The sequence below is a fragment of the Pezoporus occidentalis genome, unplaced genomic scaffold (genome assembly GCF_034315485.1).
Source record: "Pezoporus occidentalis ecotype Australia unplaced genomic scaffold, CSIRO_AGI_Poc_V1 ctg1, whole genome shotgun sequence".
Classification (NCBI taxonomy): domain Eukaryota; kingdom Metazoa; phylum Chordata; class Aves; order Psittaciformes; family Psittacidae; genus Pezoporus; species Pezoporus occidentalis.
In genome coordinates, this window is record NW_026912778.1 from 16,419,732 (window position 1) to 16,437,513 (window position 17,782).

Below are 17,782 nucleotides of genomic sequence, written 5' to 3' on the forward strand. Positions count from 1 at the left end.
ATAGTCTGGGGGACAGCATAGCTCCCCACAGATGTCACTCGCTGTGCAGATGATTTGCTGCAGGCACTTCCATGCTACGACCACCAGAAGGACTCAGGGACCTGCTTGTCATTGCATCCTAATGGCTTTGCAGAGCACCCAATTAACCAAAATCTTTTGGGGGGGAAGAAAAGCCCAAAGCAAGACTGATCCTCTATAACCATCTCTCAATAAGTGAGTATAGACCCCTCACATATCCTTAAATTATATATCATTTATTGAAATATAGAGATCTTAATTTACAGGACTTTTTTCAAAGACAAAATATCAACAGGGGCATTTTTGAAATACATTTTGTGCCTACCATCTCTCAGGCCAGTTCACCCTTTTTCAAACATTTCACAACAGCCACCATTTTGGAAACACTTCCTTTTTTATTATTCTAAAATATAACTTTTGGACATTCAAAGTGCAACAGTTAACGTGCCTGTGGAATATATCACAGTAAAAAAAAAAACTATAAACAAAGGCAGTGATATAGCTGTCATAAATGTTTTGGCAGTATTCTAAAAGTCTATATAAAAATACTTATATACATATTGATGTATAACATCACCATATCTCACGTCCTTCATCATGTATTAGGACCATTTTGTACAAGTTGGAGACCACACTTTAAGGTATTGGTTGGCCATTCCAAATCAAAAGCTGTGTTTCATAGGCTAACACTGATTGTCATTATACAATTACTGTAATGAAAGGTTTGGGAATATCTCTTCCAGTGGCTTCTCAAAAATTAAGCCATAAAACAAAAAGTCTGTAATACTGATAATAGTGTAAAACAAAACAAATCATCCTTTCACAACTCTCCCTCTCTAGTAAATCCCCTCTCTTCCTCTGCTTCTTATTCCAGTTTCCAGGCCATCTTATCTGATTCCAACCCTCGACTGAGCTGGGTTTAGCTAGACCCTGGCACAGATCCAGTTAATCTATACAATACTCATGACAAGATGGAGAATCAGCATTACCATGCATCAGAAAGTGAGCCAGCTGGTTCACTTCCACTGGTTGGGTCTAGCCCCACTGGAGATGCACTGAGAGATACAGAATGAAACCAGTGAGGGGAAGGGAAGACTACATGAAAATGTCCTTAGATTCCAGTAACTAGTATAATAAAACATGTGGCAGCTGATTTTCAAACCCTGAAGAACCCATGGCCATGTGCAAAAAATGCAGGTGAAATCGCTTGCCTAATTTGAACATGTAATGACTACATATGCAAATTAAGGCATGTGTGGTCTCAAGTGGCCATTCAGATATCTGGGATATCAAATAGATAATTTGTGTTTTCTCAATTCATAGTTTATAGATGGAGGGAGACTTTCCATTATCTCATCTGGTTGCATCAAGAGTCTTTATGTTTCACAGTTGTCCCCGTACAGAGTTCAATGATGTGTCTGGCTAAAGCATAGCTCCCAGGTATTTCAGGTCTTGTATTTCAGGTCTTGATTTGTTGACTGCAAGAAATAGCGGATGTGCCATCACTCATGCTTCCTTCTGATTGTCGCACTTTATCAGGGTTGAAAATGAGGGTGCCTTGCTTCAGGTCCTGTTTTGATATCAGTTGTATGCTTGTACGTGGCCTTAGCCAGGTGACATTTTGAAACCCAGACTTAGAATTATTTGCCTGTAACACTGACAATATTAGTTTTGCTTTCATCTGATCCGCAACTGTCCACAAGTGAAACCAAGGCGAGTTGTGTAGCTTTTCTAAGGGCCATGTCAAGTTAAACTGTAGTTTAATGTGGCAGCATGTTCTGTCAGTAGCTGCTGGTCCACCTTTTACACTTCCTAGGAAAAATACTGAAACACAGGGATGAGTTTGCACTGCATTGGTTGTGTCAGGCCAGAGGCTGAGCATGTCCTGCGAGACGCTCATCACAATGAATTAAGGTTAAGCTTGAAAGCTGAGCACCAGAAAGGATGGGGCCCTTCGCAGTGATGTACCATTTTTTACATGTGAGTCTTCCAAAGCATCATATCTCATTAACACATTGTACAGTGATAGCAGTAACAGTAATACTTTGTTCATATAAGTGGTGTCAAAAAAAACAAGTATTGCAGGCTGAGAGCACATTCATTTTGATGCTTTTTCTTCAAAAAAAAACAGTCTTGGAAGCAATTACGTTTTGTAGTTACAGTCGGCAAAGATAATAATGTTTTCTGTTTCTGTTTAAACCTGAAAACTAAGACAAGAATATTTGCTGCAGAATTATTTCTGCTTATTTAAACTTGAGTTCCAGACTGGGAGAGATGTCTTTGTTCTTTGAACAGTTCAAAGATCAAACCAATTCTTCACAGCTAACCCCAGGATAAGATTTCTTTTGAGTACCCATGAAATAAAATGATAACAATGGGATGTTGCTGCTGGTTTATCATAATCTTCCATTCTCCAGCATCTCGGAGATCTGGCATAAATTTTTCTTTTTTTTTTTTAACATTTAAATGTTTAGAACCTCATTTAATCAGAGGACAATAATTGCTTGTAGTATAGCTGATTAGAAAAGCTACTTAGCTCATGATAGAAAACAAAATAGCAGGTTTTTCTCCATGTTGAACTAGTTTTAGCTAACCAGAATGGTTACCATCTTTTTCAGGTCATAAATTTTTTCCTTGTACTTAAAAAAGTTTCTTGAGACTGTGTTTTTACTGAAGGACAATGAATTGTAAAATATACATTTAGTGTTACTGAAAACAGTAGTGGTATTATCTTGAAAACAGCTATCTTCTATAGTTAATAAAGATTTACTAGGTTTCTAATACCTATTATAGACTGGTTTTTAATTATTATTATTATTATTATTATTCCCATTTACTTGCGTTAATGGTAAAAAGTAACATGTTTTGTAGTACCGGTGAGTCCCTTGTGGTTTTAGACCTTTCTGGTCCAAAAGTGGTTTTAGTACGTTCTTCAGTTCACATGATAGTTCAACAGCAGCTGACATTAAGATTGAGGGAAGAAGTACACAAAATTCATGAGCGATCTCTTCTAAAATCCATGGCACATGTTCAATGTGCACCTCAGAAAATCCTTGAGTAGACAGTTATTTACATAATTACAATGGTGAAGTATTGCTGCAGTGGAAATTTGATACATCAGTCACATGAATGCCCTTGAAACACAAAACTTGTCTGTTTGTGGCCTTTTCCTTCATCCTCCTACCAGTTCAAATGGCAAACACTGAGATGCTACTGAAGTACTGCAAGAAGCAAAACTAAAAATCCATCTTCGACTTGTCTTTCTTTCACTCATACTCAGGATGATTCCTCTGCCCGCCACCAGGAGTTTCTCTGTACAAATCCACCTCTTCACATCTGTGGCATTGCAATAAAGTGGTTTTCTCTGTGGAGCAGGATTCTAGAGATGACATGGCAATCTTCCTTGTGTGCAGAGCTGGAAGGTGTCTGTGGGGTTACAGGAAGCTGTCCTCCACCAGGTCTGAGGAATCGATCCCAATGTCATCCATCATGTCAATGTCCTCAATGGTCTCATCCTCTCTCTTGATGAAGGTAGAGCTACTGGAACCAGTTTCAATGGCACTTTCTTCAGATGTCTGGGAACTGGAAGAGACAAACACCCCAGAAATAAAATACACGGCAAATGTGGTTAAGTACTCCAGTCTCTAGCAGGACTGAACACTACCTCCCCACATGCTTTCTAACACACAGCACAATCTTAGATGACTGACACATTTGTATTTCAAAAGTAATGAACCACCTCAGAATTCAAAGGAGCAGGTTGCATATAGGTTTCTCCAAGCACTTTCTGTTAGAAAAATAGCGTGATGATGCTGCTGTGACAATAGGTCACTTTGGTACATCTAGGGAGGTCAGGTGAAAATAAAATAACAGACAACTAGGGAGAGGCAATAACCCTTAATGTGGATAGTGATTCTTAGGGACTTATTCATCCCCTTCTCGAAAATTGTACAAAAATATCAAAAAAGAAGTTTCTAGGTTGTTAATTTGCATACTATGAACTCAGTGCTGAATCAAACAAATCAAATAAAAAAGTAATAGTAAGTTTACACAGTGCAGTGCGCTAGTGGAATCGGTCATGCAAACTGACAAGGGAGCAGTAAAAAGTCCTGGATACCCTGCTGTCAAAGAAAAGAATACCATGGAAGACTGGTATTAAAAACAACTTATTCCAGATTTTGTAGTGGTCTCAGATAGAACAAATCAATCACTTGAGATCCCACATGCAGCTCCAGGGCATTGAGCTGTAGGGGCAAGATGTGTTGCAAAATTTGCCCACAGAGCCACCAGACAGCCGCTGCAACTTGGCCAAGCTAAAAATGGAGTCCCCAGGACATACAGGAGTGCCCTACCAACAGTCCCCTCCCACTGGCAGTCACAAAAGAGGTGGAATTATATTTTTCCCATTGAAAACATTGTTGCCAGTCATGCTACCATATTTACATGGCACCTTCCCAACAAGGAGTTTCAACAGAGATGAGGAAAATATTCATGGAGTAAGATGCTAAAAATTGTTAATTCACATTGTCAAACAGGAACTCAAATGATGACTATGAGCTGCATGATCTATAAACTGCACCTACCTGTGCCTGTTCCTTTTGCCAAGCTCATCTTCAGAAACAGGGTCAATGTCAGGCAGAGGGATGATGTACCCACTGTCAGCACTCAGCCTCTGCTCATCAAATCCGCTCTCCCTGTCCTTTAGCTTGTCTTCATTCTTGTAGGTGACACCAATGTAAGCATTGTCACATTCCCCTCTCATGCGTGTGACAGCTGGGTGATCACTTTTCAGGAAGTCCAGGTGAATCTTCTCATAGCTCTGAAAATATTAATTTCAAATCCCTCGTTACACGCTGTTCACTAAGGCTGTCTTTCTTCAGATGGGTAGCTGTGATTCATTAGCCCGGAAAATGTTTTGCCCTATGAGCCAACAGCACTGGATAGAGAAACCCAGCATCTTCAAATGATTTGAAGGGAGAAGTGACACGTAAGTTTTAGATGATGCAGGAGTGAGTGTGGCAGCACAAAGCAGACTAGTAAGTATGAAAGAGGGTGGGGGAGGAAGAAGGGAGTGAAGGCAGGCAGGAAAATGAAACACTGAATGATAGGGCAGGCAAAGCACAGGTATTAGAAGTATGAGGGGAAAACCTGCCAGTGTCAGGGTCCAAAGAGGGAGATAGGGAGATTATATACACGGGCTGATAAATCACTGCCTAGAAAATCCAGTGAGAATATATAAAACCCATCCCCTAGTAGAAAAATTGATTTGGTAGGTTTTAAGTAGAAATGGAGAGGCCTGCTTCCTAGTTAATACTGCAGAACTTTAATATTGCAGAATTGCTTCTCTCAGTAAGCTTGCATGCAAAAGCATGTGATGTCCCTGTCCAAATCACATAATTCACATAGGTTGCTATGCACCAGTTCAGTGCTCATGGTTTTCATGGTTGGAACACTTGCAATTCCCTCTAAAATAATGTATAGAAAACAGGGAAAATTCCAAAGAGCAAACCTTTTTGTACTCTCCAGGCAACAAGCTCTCCACAATTTCACTCAGATGGTAAAAAGAAGGTCTTTTTTCTGGCTCACTGTTCCAGCACTTCACCATGATCTCATACCTGCAGGTAAGATGGAAACCAATTTAGCCAACTGATAAAAGAAAGTGAGTAACCAAACAGAAACTGTCTGGAGACTAGCCAGGTGTGGAAAAGCCTAATGCACACATACACTTCATTAGTAGCATGATCAGGTTTGGCCATTCGGTATCCACTCTTGATCTTATTGTAGAAAGTAGAATCGACCATCATGCCAGGATATGGTGTGCCACCTGCAGATTAAAGAGAAGAAAAAATACTACTGTATATTTGACTGTCTCTGGCAGAGTTTCTAAATACTCTCTTGCTGTTCATGTCAAAATACATTAACACCATAATTTGACGTGCCAACAAAATTAATCTTTCATAGCCAATGCCTCATATCAGAGCTATTGTCTTCAGGACATTAGTGTTTGATGCAAAACACTGGCTAGGAAAGACTCAAGTAGGTACTACTTAGAAAAAATACCTTTACAGTGTTTATAGAATATATTTATCGTGCACAGGGGTTGGATGATACCTGCATCAGGTCATCAGCTCACATTTGGCAGATATGGGATCATGGCTCTGCTCTGCCACCGATTTTCTGTGCAACATTAGGCAAATCACTTGCTTTATCTGGTTTTACTGCCTTTGGCACCCACACAACAGCTGAGAGTGCCATGGCCCAAGTTACTTGTCTCAACCCAGTTGTAAAGGCAAAGCCTTATTATGAGCCAGTCCCTCCATACCCAAGTCTTCTCATCTGGCAACTAGCTTTAGACAACAGCTAACCTGTCAGCTACATGGGTAGTTGGAAAGTTTGGATGTGGCACCTGAGCTGATTCAGCTAAGTGATCATTTGGGGCCATAGCATAGTGACCATTGCACTCAAGCCCACTTGCCACTGATGTGTAAAAGGATCATTCAAGCTGAAATCAGTGTTGCAGCAAGATGTCAAAGTTGGCCTTCCTAGGAAATACTGCTGAGCATATGTTTTTCTTTCCAAGACAGATCATCTTTCTTGGGTGGCGGAGGCACACTATAATATTACTCCAGAAACCTCAGCCCTCTCAAAAGCAGGATTTTCACCTAAAACTGGGCTTCCGAATCTTCCTTAATGATAAGGCAGTCAAGCACAGGCTTCACTGTGCCTTAGTTCCAGAGCTATCCGATGGCAATCGCATGCCACTCAGGGATGCCAGGGAATGGTTATTACAGCATGCTATGATGCCCAGAGATTACAGTAGTCAATACTATAAATGGTAGAACTGCTGTTTTCTGAGAAGCAGCTACATGACAACTTAATCTAGAAAATAACATTAGGCTGGGGGTTGCCGTAGGGCAGTAGTAGATGCCATATAGGCGTGATTAATTCTGCTGAGAATAGATCTGGGCAATGCACACTTGCTAAAGCAGGCCAGCCACCTGCCTAGGAGGCTAATTAATGAGGCTGAGGAAAGAGCCAGGCTGTTCCCTGGCTCTTTCCAGCTGGGAACTGTACATTGTCTGCAACTGCCATACACTGTCATAACCACTTTATGCTGCCATAAACCTACTGTGTGAACAGTGCTGACCTGGAAATGAGAAATCAGTATCCCAGAAGATTGACGTTTGTTTTCATTCAGTAATGGGACTAAGAAACATATATGAAGAGACTGTTTCAAACCAGCCACTGGGCTGGGCTGCAGCTCCAGGCACCCTCTTGCAAGGGGGAACATGCTCCTTCTCATATTAGCCAGAAAATCCACTCTAGCCAGCACACCCTTTTTTTTTCCACAAAATCTTTTCATGCATTGTTTTAAGTTTTCTAGCAAGAAAAAAAAAATATCTTGCAGAAAAAAAATCTAAAGAGAACTTGGGGAGAGTATGGAAATTTCATTTCACACCCAAAGCTGAGATCTGAAACCCCATATAGAAGAATAGTTAACAGTTGATTCACACATACATTTTTACTGTAGAATTTTAAATACTTTATGTAGAACAGCTTGAACTGAAAAAGCTTAATCACTGCACATAAGAAAGTGTTCACAGTACATACCAAGAGAAAATATTTCCCACAGCAGAATGCCATAAGACCAGACATCGCTTAATGTTGTGTACAGATTGTCAAAAATGCTTTCAGGTGCCATCCATTTCACCGGGAGGAAAGTCTGGAGCAAAAAGAAAGGAACCCCAAACAGCACAGATTAGTCATTAAAGAAGTGCTTCCCATTACAGTTGTTGTTTGGTAGCCAGGTTTAACTTCTCTCTAATAAGGAAAGCTGTGTTAACCTGGTTAGTGTTTGTTTTTAATTCAATATAACACAGATGTACCAGGATTATAAGCAATGCTACTATTTGCTCCCCACAGAAGCTAATTAAGCAATGACTTTATTCGTTTTATCACTAGCAAATGACCAAGCTGATTGAAGATATGATACTAAAGCTGGCGCTGCTGGTCTAGTCTATATCATTGATTGATGTGTCACTACTCTCCATATCATATTGAGAATTCCTTAATTTATCCAGTCACAAAACTTGACAGTTAAAATATCAGCCTGTGAAGTACGAAGTGTGGCCAAGTACTTTTCGTCCTCAAAGTGGAATTACAAAAGTTACAGGAATTAACAAACTGAAGAAAAATTGTTCTCAGGAGCGTTTATCCCAACAGTCAATTAGTGTAACCAGCACTGAATGGCAAGAACATCGAAAAGCATTTAAAACTGGCACTTCTCATTTCAATTAAAACAGAGCTCAGGAGATTAAGAAGTACATACACTGCCCTTGGAGACATAATTGGAATCATGCATGATGTCTCTAGCCAGCCCAAAGTCACAGATCTTCACGATTTTTCCTTGAGCCAGGAGGACATTACGAGCTGCCAAGTCACGGTGCACACACTGTATGAAGAGAAATGAAGTTGTTCAAGGACGTGCTAGTTCCACGAAGGCCATTCCCTTTGCAAAGATGCCTGAAAAAAGACCTATTGACTTTCTAGGCACAGTCTTAAGAAGGTCTTCTACTGAACAGGCACCTGTATTGCCCTGCTAACAGAGGCAGGGAGGCATCAGTCCTCAGAGCCAGTGAGAGCTCATGCGGATGCATTGTAATGGGGAGGAGACAAAATGATGCCAGCCTTTCCCTTTCTACCCATCATGTATTAATGATATGTCAACACTTCTGACCATGCTGGTCTGTGGCTGCATGGACCCTCCACCCAGACCCTGCCTAGATCCACCACCATCTCTGGCACCCTGATTCCATGAATGTCATGGCTGCAACAACAGAAGAGGATTGGCTGCTGCTTTGATTATTCTAACCACGGTGATGCCAGTTGCCAAGCAAGTAAGAAAGCTGTCTACGCCACCAAAAAGAATATTATATTATGTGGTGTTTTCAGAAGCTAAATTAAAAACCAGAGTTGGAGGCAAAGACCTGTTTGCACTTTCTTCAGTTTTGTTCGATTTTTTATTTACTTACATTTTTAGAAGCCAGGAATTCCATTCCCCGTGCAACCTGGTAGGTGAAGCTCAGCAAATCCAGTAGGCTGAGACCCTCCGAACTGTCATCTGAAAGAAGGTTTTTGACTTCTGATTCTACTGAAGAGGAGAGAATGTGTTTGTGCTTCAGAGTGTGAATGCAGCACCCATTTCCCCCTACCCATCATGATTCTAAGCCGATGATTTTAGCAGAGTACCATGACCAAACCAGTCTTTTCATAATAACTAACCACTTTTAATGTCTGCATCAGTCACTGACACATACTGCATTTTTAAAACCAACCAGTATTAAATATAGGTTTTGGGTTTTCTCCTTCTGTATTTTTTTTCCTCAGAGAACTGCAGGAAAAAGTGAAGTTAAAAGACTCGTGGAAGTGTTATAGAGGTTGTTTACAACACTCAGCATGTGGTACAAAAACATTTATTTAGAGGTGGTGCCTTCATTAGGTTTTTGTGCATGCATGTACATTCTTATCCGTTTACTTTTGCTGAATACTGTTATGTTTCCCAGCAAGTATTCACGGGGACTAATCCAATACCAGCAGGAAGGGTCAGGAATTCTATAGCAACAGTTCTTATTTTTTTTATGAAAGATGTCAGAAAAAAAACCCAGACAGAATTCAGTCATTCATTTACTCTAACTGTCCTAGGGCACAATATGAGTACATTAGTCTGAGATGTAGATCTGGGACTGGATATAGTTCAGCTTCTGAGGCCTAGAGGCAGAAAGGACAGTGCCTATTTTTAAAGCAAAGCATATTTGGTTTCTGAGAACAGGACCAGGGAATAAGATGAATTCATTATCTTCATTACATAATCCAGGAAAGTATTTGGGAGGGTTCTGCATTTGGTAAGTGTCAGTTAACGTGAAACATAAGTAGAAACAGAACATTACAAATTACTATCACTGTTGTTCATTGCTATTGCTCAAAATCTTGCAAACTACAAGACTGATAGAATCACTACCTCCAAAGAATGCCTACAGCCCTGTGGCAGAGCACTTCAGTGTAGAAGCAAATATCCGACAGGATCCCTTTTGCTCCAGGAGCATGCATTTCTATTCCCAGACCATAAAGAAGAACACAAGCATAAGTTTTTATTTTATAGCTCATATAGTTTGCACACTTGCAGAGCACAGATGAAGAGCTTATGTCTACAGAGAGCAAAAACAAGCTATGCATGTATGTAAGAACTATTTGCATTAATGATGTATCAAAAGAGAAAATTCTATATTACCTGACATAGATTTCTTCTTATATGAAGCAGGCCTATCATACACAGATCTCTGAATATCAGAGTATTTAGATCCCTCCTTCCTTTCCAACATTGGCACGTACTGAGTGGTATCAGCCTGTTTCATGTCCATGTATTCTCCAGTGTTTTCAAATGATAATATCACATAACTGAAATAGGAAAAAAAAAAGAAAGGTGTATCAGTGAGGGGTGTCAAGGTAACTTCCCTGCCACAGCATCCTGTAGATCTAACAGTTCTCTTACAGTGTACAGTTGTATTGCTGTGAAATACAAGAGCTGGTTTCCTGGTAGGGAATACATGAAGATCGTGTACTGTAACATAACTGTGTATTATCACATATTAGTACATGTCACCAGGTATGACCGTAGTCAAGTGTTTTGAACCTGCCCTTTTGAAAAGAGTCAGGTATGCAAGCATATATTGTCTAACATCTGAAAATCCCACTGAATTCAAGTATTACTATTACTTGGGCTTTTAGTTAAAGGTATTCCAAATGATAGATGTAATTTATTCACCCAGACAGTTTGTATCTAATCCAGTCCTTCTGCACAAACCCATGCTCAGGTGAATTGTCCTGGCTGTACTGAGCTACTGAGGCAGTTGAGCTATTTGCCTGAGTGATTTTTTGAAGGAATCTTCATTCACCTTCTAAATCCTGGCTAATTTTATGACATTGCTTTATTGCTGAATGTATGATGACAAGCTTCCTTCATCATCTGGAAAAAGCTGTGGGATGAACATTAACCAGAAGGAAACTCTTCAGACTGCAAAGCCATTGATAGATAAAGGAGAGTACTTGAGCTTGGAGAACAAGCTCTGTCAGGTTGCTTGAAGGGAAGGAGTTTTAGACAGTAGAGATTCCCCAAGCAGGGAAACAAGGAAAACAGATGGTTGCACTTTACTTTTTAAAATTGGGTAAGGGCAAAAGGTTCCTCTTTTCTGTAAAACCTTTGGGCCATGCTTTATTAACAGGAATTGGTTTTGGGACCTCAGGATGTCAATGGAGAACCAATGGCGATCCTGGGATTGCAGGCATTCTACACAGGGGAAACATGGATCCAAGACACGTGTCAGGGAGACTGAAAAAAAAGTGTTGAAATCTTTCTAGGTCTATGAAACCTGGTAAATAAAAGCCTAATGAGAAAAATTAGGGAGGGCTTTGAAATAATGAATGAAACAAATGGAGTTAAGTGTTAGTAATGGCATTTCCTTGTGTTGTAGTTCATACTTTTTTTTCCCCACCTTCTTGTGCTTTCATCAGCTGAGTTCATCCCAAAGATATCCAAATCTTTCTTTGGCTTCTCTGGGTGTCGGTTCAGGAAATTGTCCCTGTTCTTATGCAAATAGTTCACCAAATCACCATAAAAGCAGTATTCAGTAATGATGTAAATAGGACCTGATGAAATAAAGCAAAATAATGCATTAAAATAATACTAAAAAAAAACTCTAAACCCAGTAGAAAATAAAATATAAAACATAAAAAGTATTGTGGGCTAGTACATTTTTATTTACTAAGTTATGACTGCACCTACTGCCAAATATCAAGCAGGTTTGTGAAACCTTTTATTTGTCTATATTTATTGTTAAATCCTTTACTTGAAATGTGTGTGTTTGTTCAACAGTGAATGATGGCTCCACAGCACACCTCCATTCTGTCAGCCAAACCCACCTGATTTTGTACAAGCTCCAAGCAGATTCACAATATTCAGGTGAGGGCCAAGATGTGTCATTATCTTCAGCTCAGACATGAGTGCCTGTTTCTCACTGGATCTAGCTGTAGCTGTAGAAAAAAACCACACCAGCCACTCAGTGAGAGCAACCACCTTTTTCACAGTAACAGACGATTTCTCCTTGCTTGCCTTATTAGAACATTGCTACCATGGTTTCTTGAAGAAGACTGTCTTTTACTCGACAGAAGGCTTTCTTAGGCTTGGAGAGGAGTCACAAATCACTAATCACTTAATGCAGCTCAGTAGCTGAACCACTCTGTTTGTCCCTTTGCAGGGGTACAGTGGGTTGCCCAGGTGGCACAGAGGCGCTTTACAAGGTGCTCATTTCAACACAAGCAAGCTCCTCAAGGTTTCTCAAGAAATCACTGCATCAAATTCTCTGCTGTCATGAACCGGGGAATCTTCAGTCAGCTGAAGATTCTCACACAAGACCTGCCTATTTCTCCCTTATTGTGTAGCTTCCATTTGTTCACAAATATCCATGTTTATTTTATCGTTTTCTGAACTTGCTGAGTTTTTATGTCTGCTATGGTCCATACAGCTAAAACCAAACTTTGGATGTTTTCAGAAGCCCGAGCACTTTCAATGTTGAAATACCATGAAGCAATCTAAAGTATAATTTTAAACTTTAGCCATTCCGTAGTTCATTTTCAACTTCAGATATGGGGAACCTGTTTATACACAAGCAATGCTTCAATAACCCTGTGGAAACGTGCCCTACCTACCTTGGGAAATGGAACTGTGACAACTTACGTTTCAGCATTTTCACAGCTACTTTCATCACTGGTTGGGAGCGACTCAATCCATATGCAGTCCCCTCAACTACTTTTCCAAATGCACCAGAACCAAGGATTCGACCTGAACACAAGGGAAACCATTATTTAGTTCAGAAGGTAACAGCAATTCACCTTGTTTCCTGCTGCTATTCCTCTACTGGTTGTAGAGAAATACAAATGTACTCTGGAAAGAGCACACACACTTAGCCAGACTGGTATTATTGTTATTACCATTGTTAAGCAGAAAAAGCAAATATGAAACGCTATCATTGAGTACAAGTCTTAAATAAAAGCAAGCAAGCAAACATCAGGAGTACATCTGCCTGTACATGAGAGCACAACTCATTTAAATTAATCTTGTACTGTGTCCTGCCACACTCGCTTTATCCTTTCTAATCATTGACTCTTCTAGGTTTAAATTGACCTCTCTGCCTCAGTCAGCACCAGACTGCAATACAGTTGTGTCCTTTACTTAGAAATCTGAATTGGACTCCTTAGCTGTAGTTTTGGGCTGTTATATCAAGCCTGGATACATCTAGCAGTAAGATAGAGTAAATCACATCAACAGCACATGTAGGAATAGGCAAGAGGCACCCTCAGTAATCTGCAAGAAGCTGAAATACATGTTGATCACATATGAGGGGAAACTTCTCTGAAGTTTAATGTGCAAGTGTGCTTCATATGCTGGAATAAATTTTATTGTGAATTTCCAAGGGCTGTAATGAAACGGCTAATGTTTATACACAGCTTATTCTTCCCACAGATCAATTTAGACAAAAATTTGAGATTATCATTTCCTGTCTCCTGATATGGATACAGTGTGCAGAAGAACTGCATGCAGATTGAGTGAGCCTTTAGAGAAATATGAGCTGCACACCCATACTCAAAAATATTATGTTTCATAGTTTCTGTATTGAAAAGCAAGTTCATGAAGGCAACACTTACTCAGTGAACAAACCCATATATGAGCTCCAGATGCCAGGATATCTCCATATTCCTTATAAGCTCTCTATTTTATGCTATGTTACTTTTTAACTTCCACAACAGAAAAAAAATAAGTAGTGACTTTTACTATGCAGATAGATGGCTTTTTGCCTTTGATGTTCATTTGCAGCTTGAACTGGCCATATTTTATGCTTCTGAAGGTGTTATCTGACATGCAAGGTTGTATGTTTGTGTTATCCTCTAGTTACAGCCCCCACTTTTATTGTATATATGCTTCTTTAAATATTTTCAGCCACACAATATCTACATCATTAACAAGCACAAGAAATGGTTAAAAATGCTTAGCTGGGTTACCACTGAGGAACCTCTCCAAGCCTCTCCAAGGCTATGACAGTGTAGTTTGTCATGCATTTCTTTTCAAGATTCCTGTGCTCCAAACATTTTTCTTCCCAATCAGGATGTGAGAAAGCTGCCCTCTAAATTTCAGACTAATTCAAACAACCTGAGACTGAAATTTGGCCCCAGAAACTTTTCAGACCAAAGGTCTGGGAGCCATATGGCAGGATGCAGCCCTTCAGAATGCAATGGCATTTGCTGATGCTCCTTGATCTTCTTGTCTTCACAAGCCAATTCCTCCCCAGACCATATTGTCAGCTGAGCACAAGGCACACATCTCCCTCTCCATCACCTCTGCTGAGCCGGGGTGCACACAGAGGCAGTGAGAGCGCTTCCGGCGTGGCAGGGAACAGTCACTGCTATTTCCCCTTTTCACCCCTCTCCACAGACATAGCTTAAGCCTCATATGTTTTACACTTGAAATTTGGAGTCAGGTGGGAGCTGACTGTTCAAGAGCTGGAGGCATCTGTAATGCCACCGCATTCTTGATGTCCTCAATAGAGCCCAGAATGATAGCGTGTGTTTACTTTTCTTAGTCTAATGGCACCACTGTGATCTGTTCACCAGAGGAGCAGAGCTGCTTCTCTGCCACAGAGGGACTGTGCAAACAACAGCAGCAGCTCAAGGCTGCTCCAACTAGTAGGGAAACAGCACCTGGGTGTGAGAACTATTTCAGCCTCTGTACCCATCTGCTGAGCCTGTCAGAGAGGAGCTATTCTGCTCGGGGGGACACAAATACAAAGGTGAAGCCTGTCAATTTTTTCCAGACACAGCCTCTTCAACCGGGTGTTTCTTTGACTAAAGTTGAACTGGGATGATTAGGCTAGCCCAAATTAAACTGTAACTTTCTTGGTCTATTTTGAAAGCCAAACAAGTGACAAGCCTCAAAATCTCCATCCAGTGTCTAGACTCATCAGAAATTACGTATCATGTCCCTAAATGCTGTGCATCTTGAATCTTAACTCGCCTTTTGCAAACACGGATGGATCTGATTCTATGTCAGACCAGCATTCCATTTTCTTACATCCATCAGAACAAATGGGTGCCTTATGGGAGCAATGGGAGCATTTCTGCCCTCTCTCTACAGCCACCCCAAGATCCTGAAAAACACCAGCACTTGGACTCTGCTCCTCAAAAGGCTGTGCCTTCTGCCATCTCAGCCAAAGGAGGAGGTCCAGGTCCTGCTGGGACCAAACCACTTCTCAGAAGAGCCAGGAGAAGGCAGTGGCGTTCAAACAGCACGCTGTTATCACATTTTTCACTCTGTTACTCATCCCCTAGTCTTGCACTGGCTGATGAGTGCTTTCAACTGCAGTACACTACATGCATTGGGGAGGGGTGATAGCAAAGGAAAATTTGCAGTGTAACCCAAATTTACCAATTGAAACTCCATCCAGCCAATGTTCAAAGTTGGCAGTCAACACAGCATTGCACTCCAGGCACTACTAGCTAGAAAAACAAATAAATGCCAGCTGGCTTACACAGCAAGGATGGGAAATGCTTGTCTGGCTGAGCCAAATGGGTTTGTATCCTGCTTCAGAGCCTCCCTGAGCTGAAGGTGTAATTACTTTGGTGTAATCTCCCACTTTGACAAGAGAAAACCCACACAAACCAGAATTATCAGCCCCACAAACAAAAAAACACCAGCAAACATTTCACATGGCAAAACTGACAGTGGGTAAATGCAAACTGTGTCATGAAGAATGCTTGTACAATCCAGATTGTCAAAAGGACATGTAGCATTAGTTTATAAAGCACTGACTATCCTGAATATACTTGTAAACAGGAAGGCATAGGGGCAGTCTGGTGCTAATGAGTCAGAGGGAGATAAAGTCACAGTGGTGGTCTGTTAACAACTCAGATATGACAAATCCTATTTAGGCATATAATTAAAGTCTGGGTCATAAAATATTTCCATTAAATATTCACCCTTCTCTAGTTTTCAGTTAGCAATACGAATTTAATTAAAGGACATCATTCCTGAGCCAGATTTTTTTGTGCTGCTTTTTTCAAGAATTAACATCAATTCTTTCTCTGTAATGGGGAAGGGGAACTACACCAGGAGACTATTTTCCTTAAAATATATCAAACAGCAAATATATTTTGTCTTCTTCTTCTGTGTTTGATGATATAACTTGGTGCACAGATACCTCCAAGAGAGGGAAAGCTTGTATGTTTAAAGCAGTGACTGGATGGAACCTTAAAATTGTTTATAACCGTTACACTTTCGATTGATACAAGTGACAGATTGGGCTGGCCCTGAAGAAACAATTGTAACCGAATTCTGTATGAACTCCAAAGGAGGAATAACAAATCAAGAAAACAGAAGGGGAAGGAAGAAGGACAGTACCCACAAAAATAAGTTATGCAGTTACTCAGCACTCCTATGGGCACAGTGCTGAGTAATAATTTAAAACTTACTTTTAATAAAACTACATAACTTAATAAAACTACATAACTACTTGGCCTCTGCACACAAGTATATAAATGTCCTGCAAATTAAAAATGCTGATGCACTTCCTGTGAGTGCCTTAGCAGAAGTGAATGTTGAAGAGGGCATTTAATGCTGGGAGAGGCCCCCAGAGCCATGTGCGGGTGGGCACTGCACACAAAGTACGTGGAGGAGAGCTGGAACTGAGGAATGGGAGACACTAGCACAGGGAGCTCAAGGCTGACACCACTGTAGGAGAAGAGGATGCAGGAGAAGGACTGAGAACAGACAGGTACAGGGAGGCTCTGGACTTCATGGCCATATCTAACATCGCAAATCCTAGTAGCAGAGACCTCACAGCTGTCCTGAATTGTCTTTCTTCCTGGAGTAGGATGAGATTAGGCTTGTAGAGGAAACTTACCAAGCACTAACCCATCTCGAGGAAACTCCCATCTGGAGTCATAAGGCAGTTGCATTGGATCCACATAAATGTATTCATGGCCATCAGGGCTGATAGACTCAATGACTCTCCATCTTATCTCATACCTCGGCTTCTGCAAAGCACATTCGAATGCAAAACCAACCGTTAGTCCTGTGCCTGACCTCAGAGCAGATCAGAACCCAGCAGAACTCAAAGGCTGAACTAAAAAATTTTTCTACATTACCTGTTTCCATATGATGACCAAGACAATCAGTGAAATAATCACAATCACTAACAGCACTAAGACTGCAGCAGCCACTGTCAGTTCTGATCGCAAGGCTGTGGAGAAAAAGACAGACCACATTTTTCTCCTGAGCCACAGGGAACGTGGCACACACATAAGGCACCCACCTCCCCTACCACTGCAGTTCCCATGTTCTGCAAATGTGACAGGAGCAGTTCCTGAGGCTGGTGACTGTGAAGTCTTCCCAAGCCCAGAGCTGCTCTGCCTTCCTGTTTCAAAATCAAATGAAGAGGTCATCCAGAAGAATGCCCCGTAGCCAGTGGCCATAAAATGATAAAATGGCTCATGGAACCACAGAACAAGTGAACAACCGATGCACTTTAGAGACCTGTAGAATGCCTCATACTCAAATGCCCCAGGGTGGAAAAAAATCCATTTCCAGTTATTTTTATCTGCAACAATTTGTATTTTTATCTGCTAAGGCTGAACTAGGGTGTGTTAGAGAGGGGTCAAA

At 40.8% G+C, this 17,782-nt stretch overlaps 1 protein-coding gene across 1 annotated transcript in view; it reads right to left on the bottom strand.

Moving 5' to 3' along the window:
- Positions 1 to 233: 233 nt before the first annotated feature.
- PDGFRA (platelet derived growth factor receptor alpha) overlaps positions 234 to 17,782 on the bottom strand; it is a 36,255-nt gene continuing 18,706 nt past the window's right edge. The window contains exons 11-23 of the mRNA XM_062607036.1: positions 17,269 to 17,363; positions 17,025 to 17,157; positions 12,809 to 12,913; positions 11,995 to 12,105; positions 11,568 to 11,721; positions 10,307 to 10,473; positions 9,051 to 9,166; positions 8,348 to 8,470; positions 7,630 to 7,741; positions 5,743 to 5,842; positions 5,528 to 5,633; positions 4,602 to 4,837; positions 234 to 3,600 (exon numbers count right to left, since the gene is read on the bottom strand). Coding sequence (XP_062463020.1) covers positions 3,453 to 3,600; positions 4,602 to 4,837; positions 5,528 to 5,633; positions 5,743 to 5,842; positions 7,630 to 7,741; positions 8,348 to 8,470; positions 9,051 to 9,166; positions 10,307 to 10,473; positions 11,568 to 11,721; positions 11,995 to 12,105; positions 12,809 to 12,913; positions 17,025 to 17,157; positions 17,269 to 17,363 — 1,706 coding nt within the window. The 3' untranslated portion in view covers positions 234 to 3,452. The remainder of the gene's footprint in view (positions 3,601 to 4,601; positions 4,838 to 5,527; positions 5,634 to 5,742; positions 5,843 to 7,629; positions 7,742 to 8,347; positions 8,471 to 9,050; positions 9,167 to 10,306; positions 10,474 to 11,567; positions 11,722 to 11,994; positions 12,106 to 12,808; positions 12,914 to 17,024; positions 17,158 to 17,268; positions 17,364 to 17,782) is intronic.